Genomic DNA, 10,927 nt, shown 5'->3' on the forward strand with positions numbered 1-10,927 from the left:
TTAGTTTCTGTCTGCAGGAAAGACAGATACTATATGTGGCAGAAGCGTTAGCCTCCAAACCAGCACACATCCATTATCTTTGTGAATGGAGTATTATGGACCTTGAGATTCACAGGATTGGTGGTGGGAAAGGCTGATAAGTCACGGTTTGATATATTGGTAAAAATATGCATTGTCAAGTGATCACTACAAATTGGTTAACCATTACTTCCAATGGTCACTCTAAGCAAAGTTCAGACACACAGCACAGTATTGTTAACGAGAGTCACCATGTATATTAAATCTCCAGAACTTAATTCAACCTCTGTAACTAAAACCTGGTATCTAGTATCTTGATTGACATCTCTGTCGTCAGTTTCCCAGCAACACTCATGTACTCTGTTTCAATGAATCCTACTACTTTAGTTTCTACATATACTGTACAACCATGCAGTATTTGTCTTCCTATATCTGGCATATTTTATGTAGCATATGTTCTGATTCATCCATGTTGTCACAGCTGGTAGGGTTTCCTTTTTCATGGCTAATATTCTGCCACATTTTTTTTGCCGTTCTTCTGTTGACAGACATTTAAGATATTTTCATATCTTGGCTGTTGTAGATGGTGCCATGGTGAACAAGGGAGTCCAGATATAAGTGGCATACTGATTTTATTTCCTTTAGGTATATATTCCAGAGTGGTATTGCTGGATCATAGTTCTATTTATAATTGTTTGATAAATGTCCATCCTTCTTTCCATGAGAACTGTGACAGTTTACCTTCCCACCCATAATACACAAGGGTTCTCTTTTCTCTGTGTCCTGGACACTTAACTGCTTCTCTTTTTGATTGTAGCCATCCTAATAGTTATGAGATGGTAACTTACCATGGTTCTGATTTGCATTTCCCTGATGATCAATGAGTTGAACACCTAGAAAAGCTGCTTTTCATGGTATCCATGTCCCACTTGCTTTGAACAATTCCATTTAGCTTAGCTCAGAATTACTTTGTAAACCAGACATTTCCTGTGCCATCCTTCCAGTTCCTGAACTAGGAGAGTCCTGGGAAGAAGCCTCATTTGGTGATGCCCTGCACTTCCCTTTGCCTCAGTTTACAGCTCTTCTTCTATGGTGAGGAGTTTATGGAGAAATTGAGAGAGAAAAAAAAAAAACACCATGGCAGGTGGAGTAGTCTGGCCTTGGTGGAAAGAATTTGTTGACTTGAAAGGGGAAGAATGGAGAGATCACTTCCCCATCATCTTTCATTCATTGGGCTCATCGAGTGACAAACGCCCTTTCCCACCACCTTCCCTTGCCCCAGCCTGCTTCCCTCTCTCCTTAGTTATCTAAGCCACTGAAGTCTACATGGAAGTCCAGTCCATCCCTGGAGTTCTGGACTGGGAGTGCAGCTGACACCTGAGTGTGGGAAGTGGATGAGATTCCAGAACCCAGGGCTGTTACCCCTCATCCCATTGGGCTCCACACCCCGGTGTCTGATAGGGTGGGATCAAGGGCAAGTGTTATTAACAGCTTCTGGCAGACAGAAGGGCAGAGAGCTGGAGGAGAAAGCTGGAAACGGGATGGCTGGGCAGAGCTGGCCCGACAGAAGCTCCACATCCAGATGAGGATGAAACCCTGCAATGACATGGACCTGGGGACAACCCAGCATGTCAAGATGGCAGAGCGGCACCATTTGCTCTCCCAGGTGAGTGACTTTTCTGGTGACTCCAAACCTTCAAGGAATTCATCCCGCACCCCCACCCTCCACATCCTGAAGGAGACGTGGAGCCACACAGTGTGGACAGCATAGTGTAAGCACTTTCCCATCCTGGTCTGGGCGATATTTATAGAGGGACCGATGACCGGGAGCTGGACAACTACTACTGACAAGGGAGGGGACAATGCTGCTGGCACGAGGAGGGAATTCCCTGTGGGGCTGTCCCACAGGTTCCCATCCCAGCCCCACCCCCACACTGCACTCACACCTGCTTCGACCCCAGCAGATCAGATGTGGCGGGAGGGGGGTGTCATGTGATGGAGAGGCAGCTATAAATAGCTGGAGGTGGGCATACTGCCCCAGACGCCTTGGGGACAGGCGAGTGCAGAGGCCTAAGGAGCTGCACCGAGGGGAGGATAGGGGCAGGCAGGCCAAGGCCCAGCCGGGGCTGGGGGAGGACACATGGAGCGATCCCAGTCCCAGCGGCATGGGGGTGAACAGAGCTGGTGGGGAAGTGCCCCCCAGTACCAGTACATGCCCTTCGAGCACTGCACCAGCTACGGACTGCCCTCCGAGAATGGGGGCCTTCAGCACCGGCCCCGAAAGGACGCAGGTCCCCGGCACGTCTATCCCACACAGGTAAAGTCCTGAGGGTAGGGAAGCAGTGGACAGGGACACTGTAGGGCAGGGACTGGTGAAAGTGAGGGGCTCGGTGACAGGAGAACAGTATCTTTTAATAGCTTTTTTTAAAAAGTGCTCAAAAGACAAAAATGACTAGAAAGTCTGGGCTTGCTTAAGTGTGCATTTGGAGAGCTACACATGCACATTGATAGGCCCTTTACTAACAGAATAACTGTGTCCTGGGGAAGCTGACTGAACCACATGTGCACGAAGAGCCAGTGCTTACATAACCTCCCGGGAATGACTTGTACAGGGGCCCACGCTCTGTGTGCTTCGAGCCTCCCACACCCTCAGCCACAAGCAGGCACCCTAGGGTTTCTGCCATGCAGCCCCCACAGAGCACACACATACAGAAGCCCCTCTGCAGAAGCAAGAGGCAAAGAGTTGGGACAAAGAGTGGATAGCTTATCAGTGATCAGAGTGGCCAGTGTCAAAATGAGCAGAACAATGTCATCAGCACTACAGCACTTTTTACCTAGTATTGGTGAAGCCCTACGTTTGCCCTCCAGCACCACACACACACACACAAAAACTTTTAAGTGGCCAGATGGAGCAAGAATATATTCTGTGTGAGACACTTGGAAAGATGCAGAGATGTGGTCCCAGAGGAGCTGGCAGGCTAGTGTCTGGAGATACGTATCCTCCAGGGGTGGGGAATGGACATTCAGAAGAGCAGTGAGGGTGGGCATGAGGAAAGAAAAGATTGTGAGATTGCCTTGGAGAATTTACAGACCACAAATAGTAAGAAAGTGTGGTTCTCACTCCAAAGAATACGGAGAGCCATAGGATGGAAGGTGTCTGGAGGGGCAGGAAGTCAGACTTAAAAAGGGTTTCTGTTTGCCAGGAGTCCTTAAGTCCTGTTGGTGTTGAGTGGAAAACCTGAGGGGTGAACTACACAGGGGATAACACCAGGGGTCAAGCCGTAGCCCAGCCCCAAGGGGAGTTGTACAAGATGGCATGGGGAACTCATTGGAGGATGGGCCATAAACCTCAATGCAGGACCAATCCTGAGACCAAGAGGCTTCTTGGAGACCCAGACCGTGGGGCACTGTGAGGGGCTGGACAGAAAGATGCTCCCACCCCGGCCCTGCGCTCACTCTTGCACTGGTGCTGGTCATTCAAAAGAACAATGAAACAACAGATCAGGGTGCGTTCTACTGACAGCAAAGACACTCACTGGTTAAGTGAGCCTGAAATGTCACATAGGAAAGAGTGGCAAGTTACTTTGGGGACTGAGTCAGTCCCAGTTCTTTGATCTCTACTCAGGGTGTTTTCTATCTATGGGTCCTGGCTAAAACATAGAGGAAAACAAGTCTCCCTCCATCACTAACTTCATCTCAAGGGGTGACACAGCTATGAACTGAGAAATGAGTCTGTGCCTATTTGGGGTCAAGGTATAAAATGCTACTGCTTTTTATTGTGAAATCAGATCTCTTCTGCCCAGGCTCTCAGAATCAGCAACATGGCCTGGCCTGACCTCAGCCCCAGAGGATGGAATTAGTGTACTGGGGTGGGGCAGGCTGAAAGTCACTAGAGTTCTTCCACACCCCCCTTGTCACACATGCTCCTGTCGGGGGGATGGGGGTTTCCAGATCTGACAGGTGCTGCTCCTCCCTCATTGCATGTTGGTGGGACCCAATTACCAGACTCAGGAGTAGATTGACTTCCTTGTCAGGCCCAGTTCCTCTTCATGCAGGCAAACTCTGGAAGATGGGCTAGACAAGCTTTATCCAAGCTTGATCCACAACCCAGTGCCTAAAGAGAGGCAAACTATTCAAAGGCAAAGTGCAACTAAGTCATCTGCCCCTCAAAAGAAATACATTTTAAAAATCGATTTAAGGGACTGGGGATTTAGCTCAGCGGCATAAGCACCTGTCTTGCAAGCAGGCAGTTGTGAGTTCGATCCCTGGTACCGATAAAAAGGAAAAAGACAAAAAAAAAAAAATCGATTTAAAGATATGTAATCCATACTCAGTCTGTCTACATTAAGATCCTTATGCAGTGTCCATGCAAGGCATAGGTCTTAGAAAACTAGTCAGACAGCATAGTGACAACACAAAACGCCTACCTGATACAGATGCCCAGTTTTGTGTCTCTACTTCATAGTAGAAATTGAGCTCCTTAATGATAGCTACCATGGACCAAGACGAAGACAGTTTGAGGAGTGGGTGGGAAGAAGGTGGAGATGGGTGGATGAAGGAAGAGTGGGGAATGTGAGATTGGAGAGCAGAGAGGAAAGGGAAGGGATGACCATCAAATGCTTTGCATGCAACCCTCAGTGTCCAGGATTCAAAGTAGTTACTTCCTCTTGTCTCTGGAGTCTACATGCTGCCCTTTGTCTATTCTTTTTGATGCTTCATCAAGACAGACCTTGATCATTCTCCTTCTGCCCAGATTTATGGCCATCACAAAGAGCGATTTTTGGACAAGGAACAGGATATAAGGATGCCCAAGAAGATGGGCTCCAGTTCTACCTTGGACAGCAAGGATGAGGACCACTATTCTAAATGTCAAGGTGATGGGGGCTGAGAAATAAAGGAATCTGGAATAGGAGGTACAAGGATTAGGAGAATAACTTGGGTGCTCCATTCCACAGATGCCCCCACACACATAAAGTCTGCCTCTGAATATTATCTTCCCTTGTTCCCTATTGTGACCCCACTCCCCCAAGAAACAAGAGTTATAGAATGGAATTCACATGTTTTTGGGAACTGGATCGTGGTGTCTTCTGAAAGGACAGGGCAGCAGGTGGCATAGACATAAAGACAAATCTGGTGACCATGTTTAAACAATAGCCTGTGGCCCAATATTCCCCCCCCTCCCCCCCGTCTTCACCCAATCACTCAAAGTAATAACTGGCTACTACTTCTGTCTTTTTTTTTTTTTCACACTTTTCTCTTCCTAGGTTGTATCCACCGCCTAGAGAGTATGGTAAGAAGGAAGTTAGGGGAAGACTGGATCTTTCTGGTGCTCCTGGGCCTGCTGATGGCTCTGGTCAGCTGGTGCATGGACTATGTCAGTGCCAAAACCCTTCAGGGTATGTTCTCCTTGAACCACTGCTGTGAGCTTTACTCCATACCACAGAGGCTGTTTCTGGGGTTTCCACTTAGGAAAAGCTAAATGTGTTTTGGTAGAGGATGCTGCATAGACACTGGTGTCAGTTGCATCTTCAGCCTCAAGTAAGACCCAGATCCACTGCTCTTGCCTCTTCCACCTGCTATTACCCAAGCAGTGGGTGCCCCTCTCATAGGGTGACCCACTTGTTCCAGTTTCCCTGGGATCTCACCATTTTCAGCATTGAAGTTCCAATGCTGGTCAACTTGGGTGGTTGGTCACGCCATGGCCTCTACCCAGGAGCAACCACCTTGTATTAAAGCATGACTTACAGAGTCACCAGCTACCTCTACTGCAGGGAACCACAACAGGCACACCACCTCCCCTCTGTGAAGTAACAGGGCTCCCCCAGGGAGAGGTCAGCAAGATGCCACAGCCTGTGGGCGCAGCTGGTCTGCTGGTGGGCTCTGTGCGCTTGGTGTAGGTGGTGACAGTGCCATCATTGCATGCTCCTCCTCCACCATCTAACTGACCCCAGCGTGTGTCCCTGCAGCCTACAAGTGGACCTATGCCCAGACGCAGCCCAGCCTTCCTCTGCAGTACCTGGTCTGGGTCACCTTCCCGCTTGTCCTCATCCTCTTCAGCGCCCTCTTCTGCCACCTCATCTCTCCCCAGGCTGTTGGTAAGGAGTTTCTTTGCCAGTTTCACACAATCTGCTTCCTGAAGACCCTTCCATCCCACCTCCAATCCTCTAGGAACCTTGCCATTCACCTTCCCGTCACATCTGCTTTGGCCTCCCCTCCGCAGTCCTCAGTTCCACTTTCGTCTCTCTATTAATTCCAGGCTGAACCTGCACATGGTCTTTTCTTAACCCCCTTAGGCTCTGGAATCCCGGAAATGAAGACGATCCTTCGAGGGGTTGTCCTGAAGGAATATCTCACACTCAAGGCCTTTGTGGCAAAGGTGGTGGCCCTGACTGCAGGGCTGGGCAGCGGCATCCCTGTGGGGAAAGAGGTGGGCACTGAGACATCGTGTGTGTGTGTGTGTGTGTGTGTGTGTGTGTGTGTGTGTGAGAGAGAGAGAGAGAGAGAGAGAGAGAGAGAGAGAGAGAGAGACGGGGTAGGGGGTGAGTTTGGGTGGAGTGCTGTCCTGTACACTGTGGGTTATTATCAGCATCCTTGGGCTTTAATCTGAGATCCTAGTAGTAACTCCCAGTCATGAGCACCAGCAATCTCCAGACATTGCCATATATCCCCCAGGGGCCCCAATTCTGCCATGTGGACCACTGCCTTAGTGATAATCTACACCAACCCTCTAGTTTTCATTTGTAAAAGCAGAGACCTAGAAACACTGAGCTTCCCTCAGGTGGCTGCCGTAGGCCCTCTCAGCTCCATCCCCTGGGCACCCTCGCCACTGCACTGCGGTGCACACTCCACACAGCAGGTGGACTCATCTTTAAAAGCGGAATAGGCTGCATCTGATCTCTGGTCACGACCTTCCTAAATGCCTCCCATGCCGTTTAAAATAAAATCTGAACTCACAATGGCCTGGTCTGAGGGCCACCTCTCCTGTGTTGTCCTCCAGCCTCCCAGACTGCTGCCTTCATTGTGCTCCAGCCTCAGGGCTCTCTTTGCATCTCTCAGCCATGCCAGGCTTGTCCCCCTAACAGCCGTGTAGAAAACATTTTCCCTGGCACCCTCCTGTCTCACCGTCTCACTGTCTCACTGCACTCAAGCACAGCTTGTGTTTTAAATAGCCAGGGGAGCTCCCTAGACCCTAGACCTGTTCTAAACACATGTCCCCAACCCTCCCACACCAATCCTGTCCTTCTTTCCTCACTCTCCCTCATTTGTTTCGTTGGCATTATCTGAAAAGATAGCATACAGGTTAGTCATCATCCAGTCCAACTTCAGCAGTTCCAGCAGCTTGTCTGGGGCCAACAGTTGCAAGTATTAGCTTCATGAAGCCTCTAGGCCTCCTTCCAGACTGTTCTCTCTGTCTTGTTCTCTTCTGTCTTCCAGGGCCCTTTTGTCCACATTGCCAGCATCTGTGCTGCTATCCTCAGCAAGTTCATGGCTGTGTTTTGTGGGGTCTACGAGGTAAGGTTGAGACCAGGCAAAGCAGCAGGCACGGCTGGTGGACAAAAGCCGCCGTGTGCACAGGGAGCCAAGCCGGGGAGGGCCGCCTGCTCCAGCTGGCCATGGTGCTGCAGGGGCATTGCACTAACCCGCACTCCCATTCCCCACCTCCATTCAGCCAGTGCCAGTCCCGTGTCTGATTTGTGTCTGGCCACGGTGGCCTGGGTCATGTTCCCTGCTAACCCTCCTGTGTCAGTTCCCCTCCCCTACCTCCTGTGCTGCCTTTGGTCCTGTCCAGTTGCCCAGCGCGTCTGCCTGCCCGCGTACCCTGCTCCCCCTGTCTGGCGTGCTTCTCTGTTGCAGACCCTGCCTAGGCAGCTTGACCTTCTGGTGCCGGCCTGCGCAGTGGGCGTGGGATGCTGCTTTGCGGCCCCTATTGGAGGCAAGTTTCACTTCCTCCCTACTCTGGTTGCCTGAGCCACACATGAAGGGAGGTGGGGGCTGTCATAGCTTTGGGATGGACGAAGACGAGTTCACCATCAGGTGGGCATGCAGGAAGTGACCGTGGATCACAGCCCCCCAGTCCTCATGCACTGATATTTTTCCACAGAAGGCTATGTGTCCTTCTGAGACCAGCCATTCTTTCCTGCTGCCTTTATTGATACTTTTATGTCTGCAGTCCTCACTTATCTCTTCTGCTACTGCTACTTCTCACCATGGATATGTCCATCTCCAGCCATCTTACCTGCCTGACTTCTATCTGCTTGGCTTTCATTTCATTTTCTATTGTTGGCCTTGAACTAGAAGGTCACTTCCTGTTTGCCAAATTCCCTGAGGTTTTCCTGGTCTGGGAGTCACAGGGGCAATGGTATCACAGTAATTCCCTGAGACATAGGCCTCTAACTTCGCCTCATTCCCCACCCCTGCTTGTTCTCCTTCGCTGCCCCTTCCCTTCTCCTGTCTTTCTGTCTGTCTGTCTGTCTCTCCCTAGTAGCAGCCGTACTATTACACTGACATGCTGACAGTGGGCTGTGCCGTGGGGGTCGGCTGCTGCTTTGGAACACCACTTGGAGGCAAGTGCCCCTTGAATATTAGCCCACTTGCCTGGTTTTGCCCTCCCCAAGCGCTAGACTTAGCCATTTTCTCTTTACAACAAGAACAGCGAACTTCTAGTGAGCCTTTGCTCTGTGCTTGGGAATGCTCTAAGCACTTGACACTGATTCCCGGTGAAAGCTGTATGAGCAAGATGTTGTGGAGGAGAGAAATGAGCTGCTGAGAAGGCAGGTGAGCTGAGCAAGTCCATTCTGATGTGGAGCCAGGAATTAGAAGCAAGCCAGTCTTCAGGATTCCCCTGCTTATATTAAAACCTGTTTGTATTATTGGTTACTTTGGCCCCCTTGCGGTATGTTTTATAACCGGAAACCGAGAAAAATTTAGCATTTTGTTGTATTTTTTAATTACTACAATTTTTATTAGTTCATGATTGTGGTATGTGATGATTACATTCATTGTGGAGAGTTGGTACCTGGGTGTAGCAATCTTCTGTTTTCATTCTCTTTCTTACCCTATTTCCCCAACCCCTTTCTCCATCTCGTGGTACCCTTTCTTTTTGCAAAAGATCTCCTTGATAGAACATGGGTGTTTCAATGAACCTTCCTCAGATTGCTGGTGAGCTTTAAAAAGGGAGTCTTACAGTGGGAGTTTTAAAGGCAGATAAAGCAAATGGTGGTCTTCTAGATTATTTTTCTTATCATGGGTAAGAAATGGACTTGGTCAGAGAAGACAGTTCTATTTATTCACCAAAATCAATTGTAGTTAGGATCACAGGGCAGGAATTATCTGGATCATTCACTGGATTCATTGGTAATTAAAAAAACTTACCAAGTAGGTAATTGAAGGAACAAAAGTGCAGGAAGACTATATGCTTTTTAAATGACCACCTGCTAGAGCAATGATAGTGTAATCAATCTTTCTACAGAGACATCTTCCAGGCAGCTAAAATGCCTCAGCTCTAGAGTAACATGGGTCAGAGTTCACAGTTAATGAACACACACATTGTGCCACCCTGTGCTACCACTGTGCCTGGGCAGCCAAAGACCCAGTGACCACATGAGCTACCAGTATCTGGATGGCACTGCTGATACCAGCTTATAAGAGTCATTAGTCCCTGTCATGGGAGGACAGTGTGAATTCCTACGTGAGTTAAAGTTCATGGTTGCATTTATACACAATTCGCCTTTATATACTCTTTAACCTTCCAAATCCAGAAGGTCTAAAGAATAATTTTAGTCAAGAAGAATTTCATTGTTGTGTTGGCTTGTGTTGTACCAGCCAGATTCTTTTAAAGCAAAACATAATCTGCATTCTCTTCCTAAAACTGGAATGTTTAAGATACATGAGGAAGGTTCTTTTTGGTCGCATGGAGAGTAGAGTCCAGAGGAAAGTTACAGAAAGAACATTGCTCTCTCACAAGAAACTGCTGAACACTTGGAAATTAAGGTGTCTGCTCAGGCTATCTGTACATTAAGAGACAAAGATAAATGCACCTGTATGTAGAATTATTTGATTTACTTATAAGAAATATAGAATAATTGTGAAAGAAGAAATTAGCATGAAGATCATTTATTCGCAGTGTAAGCAGCTCTTAATTCCTTGCATAGATGAAATAAATATATTTCAGCATTCTACTGAATGACAAATGTTTATTTGCTGCTGTTATGGGCTAAGAGCTGTACTCAGTCCTGTGTTCCCAGGTTGGTTGCTGTTAGGAGAGACACACAAACGGATTCTCACAGCCTACATCAGTGGCCCTGTGGCAGCCTGAGCAAAGTGCAGTGGGAACTTTCTGCCAGGCTTCCTGGGAGGCCCACAAGGCTTTACAAAAGAGGAATGTTTGAGATGAGGCTGAGTTGATAGGAACTTGCAGTTTTTGTGTTGTGAGGTTTTTTTTGTTTGTTTGTTTATACCAGGGATTGAACTCACAACTTTGCACTTACCAGGCAAGCACTTGAGCCACTGAGCTAAGTCCCTGGCCCTAATAGGAAATTTCAAGGAGACACTGAGGTGGAAAATTTGGGACAGAAGAGAGAACATCAAAAGATCTGGGGAGTTATCATTACAGTAGGTTTTACAAGAGGAAATAGGAAAGATATAGGAAATCTGGACAGGTAAATGAGAGATGCAGGTCTTACTCTTTAGGATAGGATTTGTCCAAGTGTGTTTTACACAATGTGATGTTATAGGTGTACCGTGTAAAAATGGTTCCAACATCAAATCACGGGAAAATGCTTGGTTAAACAAAGTTTTTTTGAAAAACCAGAAAAGTGATCAAAATGTCTCATATCCTGACATAATAATGAGCACACAAAATGTCGTTATAAGCAGCATTTCTCAGGGCCCCCCTTCTGCAGGGACTGTC

At 48.1% G+C, this 10,927-nt stretch overlaps 1 protein-coding gene across 2 annotated transcripts in view; it reads left to right on the plus strand.

The window, feature by feature from the left end:
• Positions 1-2,053: 2,053 nt before the first annotated feature.
• Positions 2,054-10,927, plus strand: part of Clcn1 (chloride voltage-gated channel 1) — a 30,000-nt gene continuing 21,126 nt past the window's right edge. Inside the window, exons 1-7 of one of the 2 annotated variants that reach the window (XM_013158817.3) lie at positions 2,054-2,335; positions 4,772-4,892; positions 5,283-5,414; positions 5,985-6,113; positions 6,312-6,445; positions 7,453-7,530; positions 8,504-8,582. In XM_013158817.3, coding sequence (XP_013014271.2) covers positions 2,159-2,335; positions 4,772-4,892; positions 5,283-5,414; positions 5,985-6,113; positions 6,312-6,445; positions 7,453-7,530; positions 8,504-8,582 — 850 coding nt within the window. In that variant the 5' untranslated portion in view covers positions 2,054-2,158. The remainder of the gene's footprint in view (positions 2,336-4,771; positions 4,893-5,282; positions 5,415-5,984; positions 6,114-6,311; positions 6,446-7,452; positions 7,531-8,503; positions 8,583-10,927) is intronic. The other variant, XM_003475264.4, reaches the window with a different exon arrangement.

Source organism: Cavia porcellus, unplaced genomic scaffold (genome assembly GCF_034190915.1).
Source record: "Cavia porcellus strain 051 isolate PalLab524CR breed Dunkin Hartley unplaced genomic scaffold, mCavPor4.1 scaffold_6, whole genome shotgun sequence".
NCBI classification, from domain to species: Eukaryota; Metazoa; Chordata; class Mammalia; order Rodentia; family Caviidae; genus Cavia; species Cavia porcellus.